Source organism: Zootoca vivipara, chromosome 6 (genome assembly GCF_965207765.1).
Source record: "Zootoca vivipara chromosome 6, rZooViv2.hap1.1, whole genome shotgun sequence".
NCBI classification, from domain to species: domain Eukaryota; kingdom Metazoa; phylum Chordata; class Lepidosauria; order Squamata; family Lacertidae; genus Zootoca; species Zootoca vivipara.
The window spans coordinates 78,455,654-78,483,491 of NC_142589.1; the positions used below are offsets into that span (position 1 = coordinate 78,455,654).

The following is a 27,838-nucleotide window of genomic DNA, read 5'->3' on the forward strand; positions in this document are numbered from 1 at the left end:
CCTCTGCCCTTTATTTTAAACAGATTTGCCGCTGCAACATTTCCTTTCCTCCGTTTCGAAGTGATCTGCGATTTTAATATTGTGTTACTGGTTGCATCCTTTTGGGGGGGATTAAAAAACAAAACAAAACCCCAGGGAGCTACCCAGACAACATCAGTGATAGGGCAGCCTACAAATTGCATTAATAGAAAATATAAATGAATGTTTGCTGGGGTCTGCAGCCATCAGAGACTGCCAGACTGCCTTACAAACCAGGGGCTTCGCTGACCTGTCACTGATTTGGGGGAATTGGATTACCGTATTTTTCCGTCTATAAGAAGCCCCATGTATATTTTGGGGGACTCAGATTTAAGAAAATGGGGGAGATGTATCTGTGTATAAGACGCCCCCTAATTTTGACATTAATTTTTAGGGGAAAAAACCTAGTCTTATAAATGGTAATTACAAGATTAGGTTAGGTTGCTGATTCCACACAGACTGTTGGGAAAATTCACTTACTGTGGGTGAATTAACCCTAAATGCCTTCAAATCAGTCAGGCAATCAAGTTAGCTGAAGTCTGAACTTCACTTATTTGTTTCAACGAATGTGGGGAGAAAGTAGAAAGCATCTGTGGTTTGTGAGAACAAGGCCGCAGGGGGTCTCCAGGCTATTCCAGATGAACTATTATGGGCTATGAGGGCAGAATCCTGACCGAGGCACTGAAAGGAAGTTTCATGGATTAAGGCCACAACACGGTATGTGCCCATTCGGATCTGCGGTCAATTGTGACACTCAGAAGACAGACGCAGAATATTTAACCCCTTGGGGATTTTGCTTTTACGAAAGCTCTGGGTAGGACACCTTTTAGAGGGCAGGGTGAAGGAAAAGCAAGAACTTTTAAAGGGAGAGGGGGGGAAAACAAGGGGCAGAGTAATATAGTGGCTAGAGCAGGGGTGGGGGACATGGGTCGTTGTGCTCCAACTCGCATCAGCCCCAGACAGTTCAGCCATTGCTTAGGGGTGATGGGGGTTGTAGTCTAGCACCACAGATTCCCCAGACCTGGGTTAGAGTACTGGATTTAGACCAGGGAGACCCAGGTTTATGACCCTGCTAAGCTATGAAAATAACTGGCAGCCGCCACCTCTTAACCTGGCCTACTTCATAGGGTCGCCAATAGGATTTTTTTTAAAAAAAAAAGGGGGGGGAGCCACCGCTGAAGACCGGGAATGCTTTCAGGAAATTAAACATTGGCAGCCTGACACACGAGCCAAAGGCGATGCATCTTGCAGAAATGCAAGAAGGCATTTGATATAGAAGAACGAAGGTTAACCTTCCCATAAAACTACTCTGTTGGTCTCTAAGGTGCTATATTATAATTTTTAAATTCTTTTGGAAGGAGTCTTCTCAAGACTTTCTTAGATCTTTTAACTTTTTCGAAGACTTGATTCTTTTAAAGGAGTTTTTAGGTTTCTAAGAAAAGTCTTTTTTAAAAGAATTGTTTTAATTTATTCTTCCAAGAAGTAAAATGTCAACTGAGAAGCCCAGAAATCTGGCCAGGGGGACTGGAATGAAGGAAGCTAAAAGCCAGAAGCGTAGGTGGGAAGGGCAGGGAGAACTTGTCAATGGTGGGTGGTGCCTAAGGTGAGGAGTTCTGAGTAGCCTGAGAGGCAGGGAGACCCCTGCAGACGCTGGCTTGGAAGACAGACCTGCCATCTTCCCAGCTCTGTCCAATGGTGGCAACAGGCTTGTTTATAATCTAGAGCAGAGGGGAGGGAGGGGAGGGAGGAGAGACGGGAGAGGGGAGGGAGGAGAGACGGGAATGGGTTGGGATGCAGAAGAGGAATACGCACTCACTGCACAAAAAGGGGAAAAGCAAGATCAGAATTCTACACCCGGAAATTGGAACTTCTGCAACCTGCATAAAATATGCAAGCAGGCAAGCTGACATTCCTAAGTATTGCATTTTTCCATATATAAGACTATATTGCCCCCCCTATTTTTTCAAGTTTAAAATTGAGGGTCGTCTTATACACGGATAGTGCATATGGGGGGGATTTCTATATTTGGAGCCCCCAAAAATAGGGCTCGTGTTATACACGGGGTTGTGTTATATACGGGAAAATACAGTATAGTTGTCACCATTTACTCGGCTTCGGTCAGTCAGGAGAAGCGCAGGACTGCAGGTAATGTGGACTTGCAAATCCACCCAGAAGTCGGAGGATGGAAAGGTTTTTTTTGACAGAGCCAAGCCTTCAAAACAATAAGGACTAGGAGCTTGTTTCTGTTAGGATTTTTTTTTAAAAAAAAGCTAAGGCTCTCGGGGGGTTACAGTTTGCACTCAGTTCCCCTATCCTGCCCTTTCAAATTAGGATGGAGACACCAGGAAACGAACTGAACAACTCTTGAGTATCACTGCAGAGGAACGTTGGTCATCGCTGTAGAACAGCCAGTGACCTTTGGATGCTTTTGACTACAACTCCCATCATCCATGACCACACCAGCTGGGGCAGATGGGAGTTGTAGTCCAAAACATCAGGAAAGCATCAGGCTGGGAAAAGGCGGCAGTGGGGCACACAACACATTCGGAGGAGCTGCCTCCCTCGTTCCGAACTCAGCTCAGGGGCCATTCCCAATTCAGTCCCAGAATATGTGAATTATTGAAAGAGTACCTGTGGCTAAACCAGAACCTTCGGTGCAGCCTTTGCCAAACTGCTGCCTGGCACTGGTAAGAGTTGTGGTCCAACAGGGCAGCAGGTTGGCAAAGGGTACTGACGACTGAGGTTCGATCAACCAGGTTTTGCTTCTAGTTACAGAACAAGCCCTGCACAGGGAGGAGACCCAACAGCCAAGCCTGTATGGCCTCCCCCCCCCCCCCAAACCAGAAGGTGATTATTTCAAGGAAGACTTGCTGGCTATGGTCCTGGAAGTCTCTCCAGAAAGCCAATGCCACGTCCTGGAAACTCCACTGCCTGTATCATGCATACAGCGAGGAACAGAGTTGCACAGTATTCTGGCAGAGGTGACGTTTAAAGTAAATCTAGACGTTGCTCCTCGCCTGGAGAATTTTTGAGGGGAGCCAGAAGGGTTTCAGTCTCGCAGGGGGCTTGATGCACCCCTAGTTTATTGCCTGGGTTGAAACAAAAATTCAAAGCCACTCCGCCTTCCGGCCTAGTTGACCATCTGCATGCGTGCCATTTCATGCAAATATAAACCCTGTGCTCCGGAAAGTGGATGAGGAAGGTGTTGGGGGCGGTTTAGACTAGCCAGGTACCATTAAAAGCAGCAGAAGCAGCAGAAGCAGCAGACAGCCCCGCCCAGGCAAAGCTCACCTTCTGAGCCCCAGAGAAAGCGTGATAGAAGCAGGAGACGTAGGTCATGATAGCCTTCTCATCGGGCCTGAGCGTGCCTACAATATCTGTGCAGGAGGAAAGAGAAAAAAAGGGAAGCAGAGTCAAGGGCACAATGCAAGATCCTCCCGGCTCCCCCTCTGGCATGCAGCAGAGGAGGGGTGGGGCAAGCCTTTGCTCCGGACAGGGACCCAAACCTCAGCTGGGACAGGGCTCTGCAGAAATCAATGTTGCCCTTGGTTCGGTCAGCCCTGCAAACTCTCCAAGATACCTCTCTGTTCTGCTCCCAAGAGCTCCTAGGACTGCAAGACAACTGGTTTGTTGTGCAATTCTGTGCCTCTTTACTCAAAAGCAAATGCTGACATGTTCAACGGGGCTTACACCCTAGGGCAGGGGTAGGCAACCTAAGGCCCATGGGCCGGATGCAGCCCAATCGCCTTCTCAACCTGGCCCGTGGACAGTCCGCGAATCAGCGTGGTTTTTACATGAGTAGAATGTGTGCTTTTATTTAAAATGCATCTCTGGGTTATTTGTGGGCCATAGGAATTCGTTCATTCTCCCCCCCCCCAAAAAAAAAACATGGTCTGAGGGACGGTGGACTGGCCCATGGCTGCAAAAGGTTACTGACCCCTGCCCTAGGGAGTGTATTTATGATCAACCAAAGCCTCAGTCGATACACCGGTGGGGCTGCCCAATTTTAACTGGATGAGCTTAGAGTTCATGGCTTCCCTTGCTTATTTTGAGAAGCTATTTTGGTTCCGGCATGTTACTGTAATAACGAAAGGAAGAGCCAAAGGCCGCCCCTCCTCCTCGCAAGACAGCTTCCTTTGATTAAATCACAAGTCCTTGCATTTCCTTCAGCCTCTCAAAAGGGGATCTGAAGTGAGGCTTTGCAAATATATTCCAGAAGTAGAGGAAAACACATATATTTGAATATAATTTGCACATCCACTGGTAAGAAGGTGGATGATTAATCCATGAAAATGCTGGTTGCTTGGCAGTCCTCCCTGAAACTCAGCAGACCAAGTGGCTTCAACTCCATCCGTTGGGAGTCTTCCAAATAATATTTGAAAGTAAAGAGATTTCTGGCTCATTGTGATCTCATGTTGAACCATGGATGTCAGACTGCCTTAAGCACACCCTGAGCTAGCTGAGGTTTGGGTTCCCAATGTTCTGCAAGTAGCTGCCCTCGGCATAAGAAGTCAGGAGAGCAACAGGGCGCTGGAAGGAAGAGGAGCTGTTAACAGTAGAGGCTCAGCCACGTCTGGTACCTTCTGAGCGCCAGAGAAGGCATGGTAGAAGCTGGAAACATAGGTCATAATGGCCTTCTCATCGGGCCGGGCCGTGTTGACAATGTCTGAAAAGCGAACAAGAAGCATTAAAGATACCAGGAGGCAAAACTCTCCCCCGTCCCCCATTCCATGATGATCTGCTGGTTCTAGCAAAATCTGCCACAGCTCTGATGTCCACCTGTAGGGAAAGATTTAGCCCGGGGAAAGTTAACGCCAAGAAGTCAATGTTACAAGTTACCAAGTCAGCCAGAACTGGAAGTTAACTTGTCCAACATGGAACTTAAGCCAAGTGCCTGAGATTTATACTGCACTGTCTGCCAGAGCCCAAAGCTGCGCACACAACTGATGCTAAGGCCTATTAAAGGTTGCAGAGTTTTTATGACTTTGCAGCAGCTCCGCTTGCTTGCCCTTTCTTCCAAAGAAGAACTTTAAATGCAGAGATTGTGCCAGGCATGTCTAATAAAACTCTGCGGACACCCACTGGAATCCAAGCGCTCCTGGTTTGTTTCGGGGTGTGGCTCCCTCGCCGTGGGGCTTTTACCACCCTCATCCCAGGGCATCAGGGAGAAAGGCCTGCATTATATGTCCTTTAGAAAGGAATGCTAAGGAAGCAGAACGAAACAGCAACAACGGGGACTCGCTCCGCTAGCTGTCAGTCACGTGAACTGAAGGCCACACAAGCGTCTGATTGGCCAGGAGCAGACTGATCCTCCCCCTCGGCTCCTTCAAATCACAAGCAAAGTATGAGCTTGGAGGAGCTTGGCAGAACTTCTCCCATGGCTCCTTAAGGAGGCCCATGGCTCGCTTCGGAAACCAGGGGTGGGATTCCCCATCCAGAGCAGGGGTGGGGAAACTTTGGCGTTCCAGAGACTGTTAAACTTCAATTCCTATCATGCCTTGCCATTGACCATGGTTGCTTGAACTGTTGGGAGTCATAGTTCAGCAACAGCCAGAGGGCAGGTTCCCTGGACCTGGAAAATCTGTCTGCAGACAAATACAGGCACATTGGCCAGCCTGGCAGGTGGCGAGCAGACATGAAGCAGAGTCCTGAGCCAAGAGACTGTACCACTCTGTGGGGAGGAGATTCGTTTTTTAATACTCCGTGTAAAAGCAAAACTCTCCACGCACAAACCCTCCACAGTACACCAGGGACGAAGGCAGCTGGATAAAACCCCTCCCCAAGTTTTTGACTTTCAGGAAGTTGCGAAGAAGGGGAATGTTTGAAATGCGACCGTACCGCTTGCACCCTTAAGCAGTACAGTCCCTTCTGCCTCAGGACTCTGCCGCCTACGACCCAGAGGAATTTGGGCTTTGCAATTCAGGTGTGTGTGGAGGGGCTGGGCAGCTAAATGCAAGTCAACCCGATAGAAAGAGCGTCAGTGACTTTGAGCAAGGCAGCGAACCCAAGGCAGTGGTCGACAGCTCTCTTGGGCTTCTGCAGCCCACCCTACTAAGGGAACTGCAGGTGGTGGGGAAGTACTTCAGCACCAAGAACCTCTTCCTCTGGGAATTGGTTGCTTTGCAGATCCCAGACGCTGTTACAAAATTTGCTTCTTGGAACCGAACACCCGAGCCCACGCTCCGAGAGCAGCCTCCAGCTTACCTTCTGCATCCAACATCTTGGGAATGTCGAGGTATTTCTCAGCGACCTCAAAAGCGTTGTTCAGATTCGTGACTGGATCATCCTGGGGAGAAAAGGGAGGGGGGTTGCCAGAGAGGCACAGCTGTTAGAACTGGGGCCGTCCCAAAGCCGAATTGCAACCCTGCCCTGCCCTGCCAGCTGGGAAGGAACATCTAAAGGAGAAAAGTGTTTCTCTGCCTCCCCCCCTCCCCCCCACAAGCAGCTACTAGTGATTTGGTTCAAAACGTTCTGCTTCTCGTGTGGCCACAACGGTCTAGCTAACTGCACAGCTGCGGGAAGGCTTTTATGTTTTTCTTGTGTGGTTAAGGGGAAGGGACCTTCCTCCATGATGCTCGCTATCGCGGCACCAGCTTCCCACACCGCCGTGCAAGCCAGCAGATCCGTGTAGACAGTGCATTTAAATACACGTCACAAATGGAAGAGGTGTATCAGGCCTCGGTTCCCATGAGCTAAAGATTCTTTAACAACTTGCAGGAGTCGGAAGTTTTTTTGCTACATGCACACCTTTAAAGCACCATGGTTCAACTTTAAACAGCTGTGGTTTCTAATAATAATAATAATAATAATAATAATAATAATAATAATAATTTTTTATTTATACCTCACCCATCTGGCTGGGATTCCCCAGCCACTCTGGGCGGCTTCCAACAAAAGATTAAAAATAAATTAACATATCAGTCATTAAAAACTTCCCTAAACAGGGCTGCCATCTAAAAGTCAGATACCGTAGTTGTTTATCTCTTTGACATCTGATGGGAGGGTGTTCCACAGGGCGGGCGCCACCACCAAGAAGGCCCTCTGCCTGGTTCCCTATAACCTCACGTCTTGCAGGGAGGGAACCACCAGAAGGCCCACGGTGCTGGACCTCCGTGTCCGGGCTGGACGATGGGGGTGGAGATGCCCCTTCAGGTATACTGTGCCTTCGAGGCCCTTTAGGGCTTTAAAGGTCAGCACCAACACTTTGAATTGTGCTCAGAAATGTACTGGGAGCCAATGTAGGTCTTGGAGTCCTGGAAGGTGTACTTTAAGGGTGATGGGAGAATTTAGGAGGCTCCTATTCCCCTCCCAGAGTTACAGATCCTGCAGTGCTTTAGCAATCAATTCTTCTTTACATGGAACTCCTGGAACTGTAGCTTGGTGTGGGGGGTGGGGAGAGAAGCAGATTTCCTAACAACACTCAGCACCCTTCGCAAACTACAGTTCCCAGAATTCTTTGGGGGAAGCCAGGACTGTACAAAAGTCATGGCACAGGGTGCTTTTAAATGGATGGTGCGAATGTGGCCTTTAATTCCACAAAAGAGCCCTACAACATGAGTGTTAGAGCATTTCACACACCCTCCTGAATATCACCTTGGCTTTACCTCACTGGCATTTTAGCTCAGAAAAAATACTTTGCGACCTTTAACCCTGAGACCGGTCAATGCCATTCTCACGTTACGGGTGAAGAGATCGTGACTTGCCCCAGATTGCCCAGGGAGATCCTGGCTGAAGTGGGATTTGAAACTGAGATCTAAGGTGGTGCAGTGGCTCAGTGCACCCAGCTGTTAAGCAGAAGGCTGGTGGTTCAAAGCCACTCAGGGATAGCTGCGGGGGAGAATTCCTGCATTGCAGGGGGTTGGACTAAATGACTGTCCTGGGTCCCTTCCAACTTACGATCCTGTGATCTCACTCAACCCAGTGACGCATGCTCATTTCTGGACTGGATTCTGGGGAGATCATGTAGGATACAGCTAACAACACAAATAGCAATGCTACTACTAGCTGTCGCCAACATACCTTTCTGAGCTTGTCATACTCAATGAGTTCTGGTCTGTGTCTGTGGATCAAGGCATTAAAAGCAAGGCCGTCCTTCCAGCTGTAAAAAGAAGCCCAAGGATACAGTTAGATTGCTTGGCTGTCAAAGAGGGGAAACTGCAGCTTCGGGGCAGCATTCTTCAAAATTGCGAGCCTGTTCTCCCCCCCCCCTTTCGGACAGGAGGGTGCTTTTCACAAAAAGGTAGCAAAGCAAGGGCAGAACCACGCAAACGTCAAGAGAGTCACTAAAAAGTAAGAATGTGAGAGCCCTGCGGGGCTGCACTCAGGGTTCGTTCAGTCCAGGGGCCAAGCCACTGGGGAAGCCAGCAAGCAGGGACTGTTCCTGCCTGCTTCCCTTCAGTGTGGGGGTGGCACACAGCCATTGCAACCTCCTCCAAGGATTTGCCTATTTGCCTTCTCAAAGGCATTTAAGTCACTACAACATTATGGGGGTTGCATCCCAAGTGACGCCTCCTGTCAGCACATGGACTATCTCTCTCTCCCGCCCCACCCCGCCCCCGGGTGCTAAACTTGTTCTCCGGAGCAGATTTGGGGGAAAGCATAGGGCATGCAAGGTAAAGGTAAAGGACCCAGTCAAAGGTGACTATGGGGTTGCGGTGCTCATCTCGCTTTCAGGCCGAGAGAGGTGGCGTTTGTCTGCAGACAGCTTTCTGGGTCACGTGGCCAGCAGGACTAAACCGCTTCTGGCGCAACAGAACACCATGACGGAAACCAGAGCGCACGGAAATGCCATTTACCTTCCTGCCACAGCCATACCTGTTTATCTACTTGTGCTGGCGTGCTTTCGAACTGCTAGGTTGGCAGGAGCTGGGACAGAGCAATGGGAGCTCACACCATCGCGGGGATTTGAACTACTGACCTTCTGATCGGCAAGCCCAAGTGGCTCAGTGGTTTAGACCACAGCACCACCTGCATCCTTATAGGGCATGTATGGAGTAGGGGAGAGGGTGTCCCCATTTCACAAGTGGAAATCCTTGCATTGACAAGAAGTGTTGCTTGGGTGCCACCCTTTTGCCAGAGAACTCTCCTGAGTCAGTTCTATGCCCTGGGTGGAAGACTTTCCTTTCCCTGCCCAGAATTTACTGCCCATTTATTTCAGTGGGTGATTCACTTTTCACCCAGCACATATCATTCCATCAGCCTCTGCCCACCACTCTCCTCCCCAAGACCCTAAAATGTCCACCTAGCCCCGGCCTCTTAAAGATTCCCAGCGAGCTACTCCAGAGCCCACACATCCCAGGTCTCTGACTCGAGCAGGAAGCACAAAGGCCTCCACTATTTGATGGGCTGGTCTGCTGGATTTTTCATGGGGACCCATCCTCAAGAAGCCATTTCTTGCAGCAAGGCTTTCTGGCCAGAGAGTGAAAATGCTGCCTCTTTGTTTGGGAAAGGCAAGGCCCGGTGCCTCGCAGGGAGGCTGCGCCTCGACTGGTCAGAATCGTAGAGTTGAAAGGGGTCATCCAGCCCAACCCCCTGAAATACAGGGATAGCAGCTGAAGAACGTCCACTTTTCGAAAGAGTGTGTTCCACTGTCAGAACAGCTTGTGTTTAGTTAGAATCTCCTTTATCGTACTTGGAATCCATTAGTTCTTAGCTGGGATAGCTCAGCTGGTAGAGCACGGGACTCTGAATCTCAGGGTCAGGGGTTCGAGCCCCGCGTTGGGCAAAATATTCCTGCATTGCAGGGGGTTGGACTAGATGCCCCTCGTGGTCCCTCCCAACTCTTTAAGATTCCATCACGGTTTGCATCTTACCCTCCAGAGTAGCAGAAAACAAGCTTTGCTCCCTCTTCCATGGGACCACCTTTTAGATATTGGAAGGTGGCCATCCTATCTCCTCTCACTCTCCTCCTTTCCAGCCTAAACAAGCGCAGCTTCCTCAACTGTCCCTCCTAAAGGTTGGTTTCCAGGCCCTCAATCATCTTGGCTGCCCTCCACAGCACCCCAAGGTTACCTTATGTGGAAGTTCTGTACATTGACGTTCTTGTAGGGCGCAGTCTTCCTCTGGCACCAAAGCAAGAGGCCTTCCTTGGCCGAAGTCTCTGCAGGACGAAGGGAAGAAAGAAGAGAGAGCAGGTGATGGTGCTGTCTTTCACAGGACGGGTCACTGGCGGGGTGGGGTGGGGTGGGGTGGGGCTGAAGCTAAGGCAGCAACAGGAATGGGACGGAGCCAAGACAGTATCTCCAAACCTAAGGGTCGAAGAAGGCCAACGTTGCACAAGGCTCTTGGGCTTCCATTTCAGGCACTTTGTGCACATGGTCTCCCCAAAACAGTGGTAACTGTCATAAACAAAATTCAACACTGCATTTTTATACAGGCATCCTCCCGCTTGTGCGTGGCGCTGGGAAGCAACTCAACAATTCCATTCAAACTGTGAAATGGCAGGAGAGAGCTGGGGAGTCCCCTGTGGCTTGCAAGGAGACCCTCCCTGGAGCCCAAAGAGGACATTTGCAAGGGCAGAGGAAGCCCCAAAGAGACTGGAGGCACAGTGGGGCTTTGTTTATGCTGCTCAGTCTACCCGCCTGGCAGCTGATGCGCAAGGTAGCGCAGCACCAGTCTTTCACGTTCTCCAGCCTCCTGCCAGCCCCAGAGCTTCAGTTCTAGTTGCGGATATTTCTGGATACAGTATTTTTGGTATGGGTTGAAGAAAGAGTGACAGAGAGGGTGTTTAAAGGGTGTTCCATAGAGGGTGCTCCCCACTTTATGCAATGCCACCTATGTGCGTGGGGGCCCATAGCGTAACCCCCACGCAAGTGGGGAGCTGCCTGTTGTTGTGATCTACCCAGGGACAGATCCAACTAGGGCAGTGTTTCTCAACCAGTGTGCCTCCAGATGTTTTGGGACTACAACTCCCATAATCCCTAGCTAGCAAGACCAGTGGTCAGGAATGATGGGAGTTGTAGTCCCAAAACATCTGGAGGCACACTGGTTGAGAAACACTGAACTAGGGAAAGGTCTTGGGGGAAATGACCCTTTCCTATAAAGCAGCCTTCCCCAAGCTGGCACCCTCTGAGTGTTTTGGATGATGGGAGGCACAGTCCAAGACATCCAGAGGGCACCAGCTTGGGGAAGGCTGCAACAAAGTGTTTGCAAAAATAGTACCCTGAAAAGTTACAGGCCCATTTAAGTTTTTGCTAAGAAAAACACTGCCAGGTGCCCCAAATCCTTAACCCGTGTTTGTTGCCACTTGTGCAGAAGGGAAGGGGGTTGTTGTGGGTGGGGCATCTGCAGGGGAGAAGAAGTCGCAAGCAGGATAGGAAGCTGAGCTTACCCACCCACCCACCCCACCCAAAATATGGCATGTGTGGGGGTTTATAAAGCCCTTTTGCTTGTGCTTGAGCTGGGAATAAAGCAGCTGAGGTGCATAAGATTAGGTGGGTGCAAATTTGCGTTCTTAGGATCTGGGGCTGGCACTGGGGCTCAGGTAGAAAGCCATGAGGGGAAGCTTTGGGCTCAAAAGGGGGGGGGAGAGTCGTCTCTGGCTGCCTAATGGCTGCTTGGAGGGCATTCCTAAGGCAGGTATTTGCCAAGGAGCCTGAGCCACACGCTCAATAAAGTCAGCGAGGGTTATTGCAACCGACTTGAGCAGCTGCACAGTGCATGATTAATTGTCGCTGGTCTAGCGGGAAAGAGGAAGCGGTTGAAGGCATGGGCACCGTCGTGGATGACCGCAAGCCCACGGTGCTTTGCCGCACGGGCTTCACCAGCTTCCTCTCCCATCTATTTAAACATGCCAGACGCACAGCCGGTGCCGAGAGGGCAGGCTGGCGCATGGCCTGCGGAAACGTGGGCGCTCACCTTCTACGGAGATGTCCTGAATGGCGAATCTGAGGATGATGGTCCAGATCATGCCAAGGGTCATCTTTGCGTTGCCGTCGACGATTTCTGGAAGCAGATGGGAAGGGCGTTAAGGGAGGGAGGCAGCTTCTATTCTGAATCAGCTCACGCTAAGAAAGCTCAGTTCTGCATAGCTCAGTTGGTCAGAGCATGGTGCTGATCATGCCAAGGTTGCAGGTTTGACCCCCAGGGTCCTTTCCAACTCTACAATTCTATGATTTATGCTGAAAGTTCCCAGACAAACACACGGTGCAGAAAGGGCACACGTGCCAAGGAGCTGAGACAGAGTTGTGGCACTGTGATGCATTCCCACTGCACACCCCTAGGGGTCTGGAGGTGTGTGTGTCCCCTGACGCAACGCCTGCAACTTTGGAACACCCTGCCTGCCGATACCAGGCAGGTACTACCAGTTCATTGTACAGTGATACCTTGGAAGTCGAACGGAATCCGTTCCACTTGCAAAACGTTCGGAAACCAAGGCACGACATCCGATGGGCTGCAGGAAGCTCCTACGACCAATCGGAAGCTGCATCGGACATTCGGGTTCCAAAGAATGTTCGCAAACCAGAACACTCACTACCAGGTTTGCGGTGTTCGGGAGCCAAAACGTTAGACTCGCAAGGCGTTTGGGATCCAAGGTACGACTGCACTCTTTTTGGTGGCTGCCGAAAACATCGGTGCCTGTTCAGATATGTTTCAATGTGTTTTAATCAGATTTTTAGCTTATTGTTTATTTTAATTAAACATTGACTTTAGCTGTTTTTACTGGCAATTTCATTGTTTTATACTTTTAGAGTGGTGTGGTTTTTTTAAAGGTTTTTTTTGGGTTTTTTTACAACCGAGTGGTATATACATTTTATGAAACAAATAAATTTGGGCCTCTATAAAAAATAATAATGGTCGAACACACTTGCCATTTTGAGGGGCAAGTCGGCCTTTCGCTTGGCCTTTAGCTACACATCAGCTTCGAAACCTTACTGACTTGGAGAGGATCTGCAAAGAGGAGTGGGACAAAATACCTCCTGAGATGTGTGCAAACCTGGTGGCCACCTACAAGAAACGCCTGGCCTCTGTAATTGCCAACAAGAGTTTTGCCACCAAGTACTAAATCATCTTTTGCAAAGGGATCAAATACTTATTTCACTCATTACAATGCACATCAATCTCTGTACTTTTGTCTCCTGGGTTTCTGGGGTTTTTCCTGTTGTTATTCTGTCTCTCACAGCTACAATAAACCTACCATTAAAATTATGGACTGGTCATTTCTTCGTCAGAGGGAAAACGGGCAAATTTATCAGGGGATCAAATACTTTCCCCCCCTCACTGTAAAAAGTAAGGAAATAAGTTAGCAGGGGTGTGGAGGAAAGGAAGAAAATGCATCTAATGCCGTACATATGGGCATAGAGATCAGCATTCAGAAGGGCTGTAGCTCAGTGGTGCGTATGCATTGCATTTCCCAGATCTCAATCTCTTGCAAAGACTGCTGCCTGAATCCCTAGACCAGTGTTTCCCAACCAGTGTGCCTCCAGATGTTTTGGGACTACAACTCCCATCATTCCTGACCACTGGTCTTGCTAGCTAGGGATGATGGGAGTTGTAGTCCCAAAACATCTGGAGGCACACTGGTTGGGAAACACTGCCCTAGACTCTCCTCTGATGTTATAGTAGCGCAGCTCCCAACAGCCTCAGGGGTAGGGGTTGGAGCCCAGCTACATATAGGGAAGTATAAACGACTACCAGACTTTGAAAAGCTGGCATCACAGGGTCAATTTCATAAATCTTGTTGAATTAAACTAAATAGCTTTAATTGGATTTTGAACAAATGCACAATTAATTGTTACCATTTTGAATTTTATTGTGCAAACTGCTATTCTGAAGAATGCTTTTCACGGGGGGCGCTGGGGATGAGTTCGTGGAACCAAGGGGGCTTTGAAGAGGAAAAGTCTGGGAACCCCTGACATAGACAACACTGATTTGGAGGGGCTCATTGCTCAACTCTGACGAAGGCACCTCCCCAAGTTCCTCCCTGTTGTGCGAATCTTAGTACAGTGGTACCTCGGTTTTTGAGCGTCTTGGAAGTCCAACATTTCGGCTTCCGAATGCAGAAAACCTGGAAAGTAACTGCTTCAGTTTTCGAACGCTTTTTGGAAGCCAAACATGCCACACGGCTCCCGGATCGAGTTTTCTGGATGTAAAGGCTTCAGAAAATGCATGCTTCGGTTTTTGAACGTTTCGGAAGTCGAACAGTCTTCCGGAACGGATTACGTTCGAAAACAGAGGTTGCACTGTACTGGTCTGCTTTTCAAAAGCAGGTTTCTAGGCCTTATGGTGAGAAATATACATTTGCTACCACAGGGGCAATGTAGCCTGAGTTCTGATTAACGTTTCCGGCGGCTGCACACATGGCCTCGGTGCTCTGTGTAGGTTCTGGCTGCTCCCAAAGGGGAGAAGCAACAGCATAAATTATGCAAAAGAGCAGAAACTGCAGGATTATGCAAACGGAGAACAACTGTGCAAAATCTGCCGAGTTTGCATGATTTAGGCGAGCTGCAGGTTTGCCGGGGCACAGAATTGTTTTGCGTCGTGTTGCTGGAGCACAGGCTACAGACTTTCTTTGTACTCTTGAGCCACCCAGGAAGCCTTTCTGGCTGGTCCTCTGTTGCAATCTGTGCCTTTTTTGCTTTCCGCCAGCAGACACAATGGAAGGGGAGACTGGATCCCCCCCGCCGCCGCCCCTGGCCACTGAGAAGATTAACAAGAGATGCTGCAGGCCAAGCCAAGTGGCCAGCAGGAGTTGCTTGCGGTCCCCGGGAGAAGCAGAGCGCAGAATTCCCGATTCGGATTCCTTTGCCATCAGGTTGCCCGGAAGCAAGAGCTAATTCCTTTGCTCTCTTAACCAGCGCAAATCAAATCATGGCTAAGCTCATAATGGCCTATATATCTGCGACTTGCTGTACTCTGCTTTTGACTGTATTGTGCTTATTTGTTAATTCCATGGAAAAACCCATGAAAATATTCCGCCCCGCCCCCCCCAAAGTGGGAAAAGTGCCATCTTAACATGCTAAAATTGCACAAAAGATGAGCAACATTCTGGATCTCCCTGGCGAGACAGAGCAATCTCCCTCCAGCAGTTGCTGCAGGTGGAAAGCCTGCAGCCCAAGCGCAGAATTTGTAAGCGCTCAGAACCACGAAGGCTCAGAAGTCGAAACAGCAAAGAAGGTGTTGAGCAGAGACGCCCAAGGGTGTTGGATCTGGGGAGGGGTGTGTACAGGAGCAGAGAGAGCGCCAGGCTAGAAGAGCCTCCTTTTCTGTAACCGGAGATGCCACGCCTGATGTGCCAAGAGGGCACTTGTCAGAACATGTGCTGGTTTCAAGGACAGCTCCCTTTCCCAGGTTAGGTCCCCAAAGGTAGAGGCGGTGGTGCTGGAGCCCTGGGGAAGCTCCAGAGAGCTGGATTCAGCTCGCCTGGTCTAGTGTTTCCAGAAAGGACAAGATGGATGGCATCAAAGAGAGATTTGCCACGGGTGCAAATCCTGAAGCAATCATCCCCCTTGGATAAATAACTGGGGGGGGGGGCTTGCATCTACAGCTGGCAAAGAAGAGCCTGAGGACACAAGCTTGCTGGATCAGATCAGGGGTCTCTAACATGGTGCTCACTGATCGCAGCATCCTCATTTAGGAGAAGCTGGGCGCCAAAGGGGCCATTTAAAAAATATATTAAGGGTTTTTGCTTCAGGGAGCTGAATATTTTGGTTGAAAGAGGGTTGCCAGTTTTGGGGAAATTTTCTTTCTCACCATCACCAGTCTTTTTTCTGTAAAATGGGTATGTTGCAGCGCTCAACAGTTTCTTAGAGATGTTTGACAGTGGGTCTCCCCTTGGAGGTTTTTAAGCAGAGGTTGGAGGGCCACCTGTCATAGACGCTTCAGCTGAGATCCCTGCGTTGCAGGGGGTTGGACTGGATGCCCCTCAGGGACCCTTGCAACTCTACAATTCCACAATAAGATTGGGGTAATTGGTCCAGACTGAAGCCAGCTAGGTGCCTTTGGGAAGTTCAGAAAAAGATCAGGAGTATGGATGACCTTTCCAAGTAATCTCCAGCTACCAGAACACTGTCTCCGAACAAGGAGCTTGCATTTAGTTTCAAAACATCGGAAGAGGCTGCTGGATGAGGCCATTGGCCCATCTAGTCCAGCATCCTGATCTCACAATGGCTGACTGCGGGAAACCTGCATCAAGCAGGATTCAAGCATAAGATCCCCCTTCCCCTCCTGATTCTAGCAACTGGGATTCAGAAGCATTACAGGCAGAGAATAGCCATCCTGGCTAGTAGCCACTGACAAGTCTTATCCTCTTCACCAGTATTTCCCAAACTTGGGTCTCCAGCTGTTTTCTTGGACTACAACTCCCTAGCTAGCAAGACCAGTGGTCAGGGATAGGATGATGGGAACTGTAGTCCCAAAACAGCTGGAGAACCAAGTTTGGGAAACTCTGCTCTACACAATAGGAATAGAAATACAGTAGAAGAAATAGAAATACTTTATTGTCACTGTACCACTTGTTTACAGTGAGATTAAATGAGCCCACCCCCCAAAATCTCTCAAGTCCTTGTTACACTCTGTGTGCTGTCATACGACCACCAACCCTGAACGTCAGCTGCACTGTTGCTGTCTTCCATTCAGCAGCCTCATGGTCCATGGGTAGAAACTGTTCTTTAACCTGTTGGTGCAGCTTATCATGCTTCTATATCTCCTGCCTGAGGGCAGGAGATTAAAAAGGTGCTGGCCAGGGTGTGAGTCATCCCTGAGAATGTTCCTCCTCACTCTTCTGAGGCAATAGTCTCCAGCGATAACATCTAGTGGACTCAGGGGACAGCCCAGGATATTGTGTGCTGTCTTCACCACCCTCTGTCCATGGCTGTCAAACCAGCAGACCACACCGTAATGCAGTATGAGAGAACACTTTCTATCGTGGACCGATAGAAGGAAATCATCAGTTGCTGCCCAACCTTGTTCTTTCGCAAGACCCTAAGGAAATGAAGTCTCTGTTGGGCGTTCCTAACCACCTGGGCTGTACTGACCTTCCAAGTTAGGTTTTCACTAAGATGGACTCCCAGGTATTTAAAGGAAGAGACTCTCTCCACACAGCCCCCCCTGATATACAACGGGGCTATCTCCCCTCTCTTCCTCCGAAAGTCCAACACCATCTCCTTTGCCTTGCCAATGTTTAGGTGCAGATTGTTCTCTGAGCACCATGTGAGTACCTTTTGAACCTGCCCCCTGTACGCAGATTCGTCTCCGCCTGTAATTAAACCCATTATGGTGATGTCATCAGCAAACTTAGTAATTGCAGTAAATGAGTCAGATGAAATGCAATCATATGTATACAGGGTACAAAGGAGGGGCACAGAGGGGTGTGGCCAAGGAGGGGTGTGGCCTTGGGAGAGTCCCACGGGCCAGAGGCAGAGGGGTGTTGAGGGCTGCACTCAGACCCCACGCTCAAGATTCCCCATCCCTGATTTAGTTGTAAGAGCTGCTGATAGGTTTGTCGTCTCTCATCCATTTTTAATTTAAAAACTTAAGAAGAGCCTGCTGGATCAGGCCAATGGCCCATCTAGTCTAACATCCTGTTCTCACAGGGGGGCCAGCCAGATGCCTCAATGGGAAAGCAACAAGCAGGATTTGAGCAAAAGAATGCTCCTTCTTTTGTCTAAATCTCGGCTGGGGCGCATGCAGTGTGTGAAAATCCACTAGGGCCTTGTGTTTGTTTGTGATCTGTAAGACACCCTGGCACTGTTTGAGGAGGGGTCTTTTTCCTAGTACAAGCCACATCCAGGGCAGGGAGCCTGTCTGGAAGAAGGAACAGCAGAGCTGGGGGGGGGGGGAATCCAGCAGCAAAGAATTTGGGGGATTTTGTTTGCTTGTTTCAAAGCGTGTAACGTATTTATTGCCAGCGTATAAATCTGGCAAGGCTCAAAGAAATATCAGTCACAGAAGCTCAGAACAATAACGGCAAGTATTTGGGATGGGGGGGGGGTTGCATCACTGGATGCAATTAAGTTCAGAAAAGCCAGCCGTATGCTCCCAGCTGAGCAGCTGCAGGAAAATGAATCTTGCCCTGGGCAAATGGCTCCATGGCTGCCCTGATGCCCCCCCCCATCTCTGTTGCTCTTTCCGGCTCCCAAACTACTTTTCAAATTGCCTTCACTATATCTGCAGACACAGAGAGCAGGGAGATCAGAGGATATTGCGATATTGCTGTCTTTCCAGAGAGCTTGTTCAGGACCTGCGCTGCAGCCAACCAGACTTACATGCACTGTGGAAGATTACACTAAAGCTGCTCTGTTTAGGGTTGCACACACACACACACACACACACACACACACACACACACACACACTAAGGAAATACACTGTGGGCACAGAATTCTACTCTGCGATTTGTCGATTTGTATAAAAGGGGACATTGTCCAGCATCTCTTCGTTTGCATCATGCATTCCGGTTCCGCGAGTCACTGGGGAAGGGCGAGGAGGGCACAGGGCACAGGAAAGATTACTCAGCAGGCCCTCTCAACTTCAAAGATTCCAGCAGGCGTGGCCTGCACATTTTTAAGCGTTTCAAAAGATAAAGAAGACTCAGGCCCCAAAGGCCCACATGGTCCAGCCTCCTATTCCCACGTATGGTCAGCCAGGTGCCTATGGGAAGTCTGCAAGCAGGATCTGGGCGCAACAGCCCTCTCCCAACTTGCAATCCCCCTCCACCTGTATTCTAGCAGATGGGAATCTCTTTCGCAGGAGATCCAGCTGCCCCAGAGCTGGGGAACCTGTGACTCTCCAACTCCCGTCATCATCCCTGATTCTGCAGGATGGATGAGGCAGGAGCTGCAATCCATCAGCATCTGAAGGGCTGCTGCAGGTTTCTCGCCCCCTGATCTGTCAAATGCACGTCCCAGCCTTTCGACCGGCTTTGCCATTCTCTTACTTTGCATTTTATTCTTCACAACCACCGTGTGAAGTGTTGGGAAAGACTGAAATTGTGTGTGTGTGTGTGTGTGTGTGTACGTACATGACTTGGCCCACTCGACCTTTACAAGGATTTGAACTCAGTTCTGTTTGATCCAAATACATTCTCTCTCTTATGCCACACTGGCTCTCCAAACAGATTAACAGAGCGCATTTGACAGGTGAAAGTCAAGCTTCTAATGTTTTATTGTATTTTTAATATTTTGTTGGAAGCTGCCCAGAGTAGGCGGGGTATGTATAAATAAGTATATTATATTATTATTATTATTATTATTATTATTATTATTATTATTATTATTATTATTTCCTTGCAGGAGCGGCTACTGATGCAACAAGTTGCACAGTTCTCAACGTCAGAATTTACATTTCCTCCGTGCAGAATCTGGCTTCTTCTTGGGTCTCTCACACTCGGTCCAGGAGGGGCGTGGTATTCAGTGGCAGAATACTTCCTTTGCATGCACATTTACCCAGACTGATTAAATTTTGACCCAGGAAGTTGCCCAAGGTGCCTTTCCACAAAACAGGTGAATACAACTCTGGGGCTCCTTCTGCCCACTTCTGACACCTGCTGTTGCACTGGGGCAGTGCATTATTCCTTCCCCTAGGATTGCGGGCCCTTTCCTTGTCTCAAGGGCAGAGAGGGAAGGGCCAGAAGCAGCCGCTGGCCGCTAGAGGCACGGAAGAGTAACGGCAGTTTCTAGGTCTGAATCCTCGGCCTCCCTGGCTAGAGGAGATCTGGTAGCAAGGCTGTGAAAGGCCCTCTGAGAGCCAATGCCAGTCTGAATCAATGGCACTGCGCTAGGGAGGGCAGGGGAAGCGAAAGCAAGATTCATCGTGCCATTGTCTTATAGAGCGCCATCAAGGTGCAAGGTGTTTTTAGAAAGTACAAGGGAGGAGGTCTCTGCCCCAAGAGGACTCCAATCACAGACACCCACAATAAATAGCTTGTGGCATTTTGTAAAATGGGCGCAACATTTCAAGCCGGGAGAGGCTTGAAAGAGCAGCACCCCAACCCACATCGTCTCACCTTCAGCTCCTATGGAAACCAGCTTGACTCCTTTGCTTGCGATGAAATCGAGGGCTTTGTTCACGTTGTTGATCTTATGTACCCTCATCTTTCCTCTCTCCGGTTTCGGTAACCGCTCCCCTGGGGGAGTAGAAAGAAGAGAGGGGTTGGTTGGTTGGTTGGTTGAAGGAGGAGATCGGATTGAAAGAGCACAAAAGTTAGCTTCCTTTTAGCATCAGATGCAAGCTCAGCAAGACACAAAGGATGTCTGTGGCTCCTGCAGGACAAACACCTTTCTTGTCCAAAGAGGAACAGATTTTTTATTTATTTATTTTTTTGGTTTCTTAAGTTACTTTGGTTTCTTAAGTTACTCTTTAGCAGTCACCCGTCTCTCCAAATGGAGAAGAAGCTGACATGTGGGTCAGATTTCAGAGTGTGTAAGCCTATTGAAGCACCAGAGTGAGGCAAAAATCTTGAACCAACCTGGGGGGGGGGGGTGTCAAGCCAGTGTGAATGGGTCAAAACGGGGTTAACAAGGCGCCAGGTGGCCCATCAGCCTTCAGCCGCCCCAAAAATCAGTTTAAACCCAAACTGTGAAATTCTTCAGATTAACAAGGTTTGCATGGCTAATTCTGAGTTAAGAACTAGACAGTTTTGGGGGGGGGGGGTAGAAAGAGTACACTGTGCTTTGTCTATTTGTTCTCCCCACCTCCTGCTCTCCATTTCTTTGTGGTATCACAGACACCAGTCGAAAGCCATGTTCTTCCAACCAGCCCCCTGGAAAAGCAACTGACTTGTAAATTACAAGGATTGCAAGCTCCCCAAGGACATGCTCTACAGCAGGCATAGGCAAACTCCGGCCCTCCAGATGTTTTGGGACTACAACTCCCATCATCCCTGACCACTGGGTCCTGTTAGCTAGGGATGATGGGAATTGTAGTCCCAAAACATCTGGAGGGCCGAGTTTGCCTATGCCTGCTCTACGGGGAGCTGCCTTCAGGCGCCAGGCCCCTTGGCAGATCAGCTCTGCGTTGCAAAGATGTCTGCAAACGCGACATGATGGCTGGCAACATCAGCCTTGCCCTGTGGGAATCCCTTGCAGACGACCGCAGTGCCTGGAGACGGGCAAGACAGGTTGTGTATCCACAGCAGTGACCAGAGGAGAAATAACCAGAATGAGCGCAGAGGAAAAAACGTCATTGTGCATCTGCAGCAGCACAACCAGACACCTTCCTCTGCCCCAGCTGCAACAAAACATGTCTCTCCCGCATTGGTCTCTGCAGTGCCAGCAGGCACTGTAATTCTCCAGTGGTTTGACTTCACCCACAAAGGTGCACCAGTCCCTTGTCTCCCAAGACAGATGTGCCAACAACAAACAGGTCGTGGGGCTATTGATATGATCTCAGGGCAGATGCGTCACCTCTCGTTATCTTAGGACACGGGTAGGCAATCTAAGGCCCAGGGGCCGGATGCGGCCCAATCGCCTTCTAAATCCGGCCCACGGACGGTCCAGGAATCAGCGTGTTTTTACATGAGCAGAATGTGTCATTTTATTTAAAATGCATCTCTGGGTTATTTGTGGGGCCTGCCTGGTGTTTTTACATGAGCAGAATGTGTGCTTTTATTTAAAATGCATCTCTGGGTTATTTGTGGGGCATAGGAATTTGTTCACACACACACACACACCCCAATATAGTCCAGCACCCGACAAGGTCTGAGGGACAGTGGACCGGCCCCCTGCTGAAAAAGTTTGCTGACCCCTGTCTTAAGATGTCAAGGATGACTGCTCGAAACTCAAACTTGCCGCAGAGCTAAAAGGCGGTCCTGAAAAGTGCCAATAACAGCCCCTGTAGGTCCTTCTGACCCTCACCTGAAATGACCTCCAGTAGCAACATGAGCTTCAGGCCATCACGGAAATCTTCGTCGATGTTCTCAATCTGCGTGCCGGCTTTCCGCAGGTGAGAATTGCACCATGCTGTGAAAGTCTGGGTGGGAGGAAAAGAGGAAAGGTAAGGCTCTGGAACCCTTATAGACTCAAAAGCACTGCAGACTGGTACTGTGGCAGCCCTCTGGCTCCTTCAAGGCAATACGAGATCAAAAACAAAAACACAGGCTAACTTGTTTTTTGGCTCGGGAGGGAGACACACAGGGAGGTTCAGCTCTCTGTCCTCCGCCCACCCAGGTTCTGATTTCAAATAGCTATGAATTCGTTCCACAATTGAGCGGGGCTGCAGCCTGGCCTCCTATGAATCCTCATCACACAAGGCACAGAATTTGGCCTAAAGCCATGGAGCCTGGTTGCTACTGCGACTCTCTGCTCCACTTTGAAAAGCATCAGGTTTCTAGTCCTCAGGTTCAGAAGCAGCCTGGAAACTTTTTGCCCCTTTAAACACAGCACGAGGCGGTGCCTTCAGATATTTAAGAGGAAATTTTACTTTCCCGGTTCCTGCTCCTGTCCTTTTGGAAACTTTTGAAATAAAAGGTTACGCAGGTGCAAAGTGAGCACCTTCTCTTTCCAGTTTATTCTGGTTACATTTGGAAGTTGAACTTCATTTTAGAACAGAATCCAAAATCTTGCTGGTCCTGAGTGGAAGGGGTGCACAGGGTCTGGCCAACATAATTCTTGACCCCATCTTACATCTGGTGGGCTTCAGTCAAATGCTCCTCACAGTACCAGACCCTCCCTCAAGAAAAGGGTAAGGTGTGGACTGCACCCCCCCCCCGAAGAAGAGCTGATTCCTGCCCTCCACTGCACACAGTCTATTATTGCACTCCCAAAAAGAGTAGCTTTGAGTTAGGAAACTTGTTTCTACAAACTGATAACATCTGGCTTTGGATATGGGCCCTTGGTTGCAGCGGCAAGAAGCAACTGAGCCGCAAAAGGACCAAACCTTGAAGGAGAGAGAAAATTCTGATGGGGAGGGAAACAGTGCTGGTCGATATCTGTCACCAGCTAAACATCACGATATACTGATATATCACAATTTCTGAAATAAGGATGGAGCTATGGAGAGGCATTGGCTGGCTTTGTGGTTTTCCCTACATTGTGATTCTTGTGTGTGTACACACATGATTTGTGATATACCGGTATTGCCAGGTCGAAAAATCATGAAAACGATGTCACACTATGGATTTCAAGCATGCACGCTAAACAGGTGGATGTTTGCACCCAGGCAATCCAAATGCTTCACCCAGAAAAACTGGATTCTGTGATTAGTATGAAGTACGGACGCTGAACTATTTTGTATCACCCAATCCGCCATTTTTAGCTATGGCAAATTATTTATTCTGGTTCTGACAAGGGGGAGGGGGAGGAGAGGCAGAAGACACTGAAAAGCCAAGAGAAGTATTTGCACAGCCATCTCTTCAGGTTCCAGGAGGTATTGCCCACAAATCTTTGCCGCCATGTGGACTAGAAGCCTGTTTTTCAAAAGAAAACAGAGATACATTGGAACAGGCACCCCAAACTTCAGCCCTCCAGATGTTTTGGACTACAGTTCCCAACATCCCTGACCTGTTAGCTAGGGATCATGGGAGTTGTAGGCCAAAACATTTGGAGGGCCGCATTTGGGGAAGGTCACAAAACCCTGTATGTACAACTACACTATATGCTCCTTTGGAGTCACACACATTGCAGACCATAACAAACCCGGGAAGCAAATTATCCCTGCATCTTTCCCTCATTGCCACTTCTCCCACTTCCTCTCTCACATACTTTAGATGTGTGCAACTTTATGGACCAAGAGGGAGCAAATGATTTGTAGGATAAGGGGAAGCTGAACCAGCATTATCGACTGCGGGGAGCTGCTGAGCCAAAGCGATCCCTCGACACTGTGCAGAGACAAGCAACCCCAAAGCACTTGCTAGCTTGCTAATCGGCCCTGCTTTCTAAAAAAAAATCCAGCTTGGATGCGCCATAAAGGAAAGGGAATCTCTGAGGGTGGAAGGCATCAGCGAGGAATTGCAGCTCACCACTAAATGCAAGAGGAATTCCCCCCCCAAAAAAATGTGGTGCAAATGCACTCTCTCCTTCCAATGCCTGCACAAATCATGCATGCTCCAACCAGGTTTGTCAACCAGCCCCCCCCTTCCCAATATCACAGTGCAAAGGTATTGGGAACAAAGCGGGACACGCTTTGAATGATCGCCTCTTCTGGACGCTGCCTGTAGAGTGTGGCAGGGGGGAGACACATTGGTTCACTCAGACTGACACACGCCACCCTCTGAACGCAGCAGCAATCATTTGGAGAGCAGGTGCTCTCCTTGCTGGCATTAGCAGGCGGGGGAAAGGAAATCCCGCTTGCACACAGCTGAGAGGAGGGTGGCAGGTAGGAGAAGCAATTTCTGGGCCACAGAGGGGCTGGTGTGCATGCGTGTGCATATGCATGCGAGGCAAAGCTTCGAAGCAGAGGCTGGGTGTTTGGAAATGCCTGCGCCCGTGTCAATTCAAGGAGAGCGCACTAACCGCAGAAACATGGTCCAGAGGTTTTGTTACCACGGACCCCTCGCTGTTCAGCCCCGCTTAGTCCAGGGGACAAGCACATGGGATTTACAAGGCTTCCTGTACATGCATGCGTGGGGGGGGGCTGGGTTCTGCACATGGCGACACCGGTGTGGTTAACAAGGAAGCTGCGAGGGGGGGTGCCCTGGGCGATTCCGAAATTGCATGCGCAGGTTTGCTCAGGGGCCATCCGTGTCGCCAAGCTCATCTTCCAGAAGGAGACACCCAGCAATAGTTTGGGGGTTGTGGGAGATGACTAAGGAGCATGTCTCATGATGTGGGGAAAGCAGGCGGAAAGCAGAAGTTTCTCTCTTACACACTCTATGCAAGGAAACTTACGGGCTATAGATTTCGGAGAGACCAAAAGGAAGGGCTTCTTCACGCCACAGAATCTGTGGAAATCACCACCAGCTGAGATGTGGCAAATGCCATGGCTGGGATGACACTAAAAGGGGTTTTGAATGAGTCACAGAGGAGAGGTCTAGCAATAGCTACTACCCAAGATGGTTAGACAGAACCTCCTTGTTCAGAGTGTAACCCCCCCCCCCCCGGTGAATATGGGTTGCCAGTGTATGGGTTTTCGCCTTCCACAGTTGTTAATGCTGGGCTTTCTGGAGGCATCTGATTGGCTACTTGTGGGAAAAGGCTGCTCGGCCAGATGGAACTGTGATCTGATCCAATAGGACTGAAGTTCTTATGACAAATGCTCTAGTCTGAGAATATGGATTCTATGGAATTCAAATTTTAATACAATGCAAAAGAAATATAACCAAGCAATAAAAAAAACCATACAGCATCTAGGTGCATTACAATTGCTTCAACCGGCAGAAAAAAAACCATTAAGTCAGTGTTTCTCAAACTTGGGTCTCCACCTGTTGCTGGACTACAGCTTCCATCATCCCTGACCACTGGTCCTGCTAGCTAGGGATGATGGGAGTTGTAGTCCAACAACAGCCGGAGATCCAAGTTTGAGAAACACTGCATTAAGTGGTCCACCAAGACCCCCGGCCATTTTCAAGTGGCCTGCAGTAAATTTTTGCTTGCCACAAATTTGCAGCTGTTTACAAGCCTTGCCTTAAACCAGTGATGGCCAAACTTGGCCCTCCAGCTGTTTTGGGACTACAACTCCCATCATCCCTAGCTAACAGGGCAAGTGGTCAGGGATGGTGGGAACTGTAGTCCCAAAACAGCTGGAGGGCCAAGTCTGGCCATCACTGCCTTAAACCTCCACCCTTCGCAACAAAACATGACAGTGCAGACCTCTCCCTCCACTGCAATGCTCACTCCCTGCGCTGTCACCCAAACAACTGACCCCTCACTACCACCACAGCAAGGCTGAATGCTGTTCCACACAGTTTGATGCTGTCTACAAGGACCAGATCCAAGCCTCACCTGAAGATGCTGCAATACGGTTAAAGCCACCCCCAGCCCTACTTGCCCTTTCAAATTGCGAATAAATCCACACCCGTATAGACCGCAGGTGCGGCTGCTACTATTAATACTTTTTTGGAGCAAGCAACGTTGCATTGCAGTTACTCAGAAGCAGGGAGCTTGGAGCCATGAATAGGGCCTGTCACTCTGCATCAAGCAACATCTGCAACACCCCAGCTCCAAACATCCCCACCCCCACCCCACCCTACACATATCCTGGCTGGGCAAGCTGGGAACAGCAAGCCGGAGAGCTTCCGGCAGCGCAAAGCTTGTTTTGACAACTGTTACTAACCCCATTCATTCAGAAACTCAAGAGGCAGTGGCTGATTAATTGAGCAGCAATGCCACACACAAGCTATCAGAGGGAGCGCCAATATGGCTGGGCTAAGCCAGACAAGGAGCCGGGCATGCTGGCTTTGAGAGCTCCTGGAGATGTAGCCCCCTACTCACCCACCCCCTCACCATCTGACAGATGTATCCTACTTAAAGTGGAAACTGACTCAAGTGCTCTCTGGCAAAGGAGAGACCATAGCCTGGCAGAAGGTCGGTCTCTACTCTGCAAGAGTGGAGGAAGACGAGGGGGCAGTTGAGGTGAAAGCTCAGCTGCAGCGGAAAGGGATGGGCATTGGAAAAAATCTGGAAGGGGCAGTTGGGTGGCGGTGGAAGTGGGGGAAAACGCTCCTCTGCTCTTCTCAAGGACAACAGCGGACCCAATGCATATGGGGCAGAAGAGCAAGAGGGGGAAGCCAGAAGCTGGCAGAGCATCTGCTTTGCATGCAGAAGGTCCCAGGTTCCACTCCTTGGCATCTCCAGGTAGGAGAGAACCTTGCTTGAAAACCCTGGGCAGTTGCTGCCAGTCAGTGCAGGGAATGCTGAACTAGATGGACCCAATGGACTGGCTCAGTGTAAGGGCAGCTCCCTATGAGTCGTGTTGGGCTGGCTCTTTCTGTAGCACCGCAAGGGTTTGGCTGACGTGGCACTGCTTGCTGGCATGGTGCTGCAGAGTCTAAGGCTGTTCCAGTTGTTTATTTAGTTCATTGATGTCGTGCCACCTTTATCTTCCAAGGATCTCAAGATGGCGTACATGGTTCTCCTCCTCCCCATTTCATCCTTGCAACAACCCTGCGACGGAGGCTGAGAGATGGTGATTGGCACAAAGTCACCCAGTGAGCTTCATGGCCGAGTGGGGGATTCGAAACCTGGTCTCCCAGGTCCTAGTCCGACCTTCTAACCATTACACCATGCCGGCTCTCACCAGGTCTAATCGCCTTTGAGTGGTGGGATGGGTGGGCAGCCTGATTCAGGGTGGGTTGCAGGCAAACCTATGGCAAGAGATTAACAGCAGGTCCCCAAAAGCATGTTTGAGTTAGAAGTGGGTCTTGGGTCTGAAAAGGTTGACAATACCTGACCTAAAAGACAGGGGTGATGCTCTCCCCCACCACACAAGGTGCTACTGGGGCAGTCCCCAGGGCCAAGGCAAGCCCCCCCCCACCATACACAACTGGCTGCCCTCCCAGGAGGGGGCACCACTGCAAGTCTGCCACACAGATTCTTGCAAAGGGGTCTGTTGCTTTGGTTGGTTTTCTGGGAATGTGACAGAGGCCATACTGTCCAGCCGTCGTTCTGCTTAACGTATTTGCAAAAGAACGAAGTTCAAGTCACTTCTCTGCCCCGAACCTCCTAGATGACCTCAAGCAAGTCTTCGCCAGTCGCCTGCCGGCAATGTACAGGACGGCACTAGCCTACCCCGCAGGGCCGCTGTGAGGCTGCGTGAAGTGCTTTGAACTTTTGAGAGGCGCTATAAACGCCATGCATTATTATAGTATTGCACAAGCGTAAGAGGTGGCATTGTTGCAAACGGCCCCCAGCTCTTTCAGATGGCAAATAAATTGCAGAATTAAAAATAATTACATCCGTCAAAGAGAACTTTTCTTTTTAATTCCCAGGAGCAGAGGTAGGAAAGAGGAG

The 27,838-nt window shown here is 49.6% G+C and overlaps 1 protein-coding gene across 2 annotated transcripts in view; it reads right to left on the reverse strand.

Annotated features, from left to right (window-relative positions):
* The window catches only part of ACTN4 (actinin alpha 4), a 107,962-nt gene that overhangs the window by 28,438 nt on the left and 51,686 nt on the right, over nt 1-27,838 (reverse strand). Inside the window, exons 2-8 of one of the 2 annotated variants that reach the window (XM_035117974.3) lie at nt 21,809-21,923; nt 19,960-20,079; nt 11,875-11,961; nt 10,030-10,117; nt 8,038-8,116; nt 6,223-6,304; nt 3,310-3,395 (exon numbers count right to left, since the gene is read on the reverse strand). In XM_035117974.3, coding sequence (XP_034973865.1) covers nt 3,310-3,395; nt 6,223-6,304; nt 8,038-8,116; nt 10,030-10,117; nt 11,875-11,961; nt 19,960-20,079; nt 21,809-21,923 — 657 coding nt within the window. Of the gene's footprint in view, nt 1-3,309; nt 3,396-4,598; nt 4,685-6,222; nt 6,305-8,037; nt 8,117-10,029; nt 10,118-11,874; nt 11,962-19,959; nt 20,080-21,808; nt 21,924-27,838 lie in introns of both variants that reach the window. The other variant, XM_035117973.3, reaches the window with a different exon arrangement.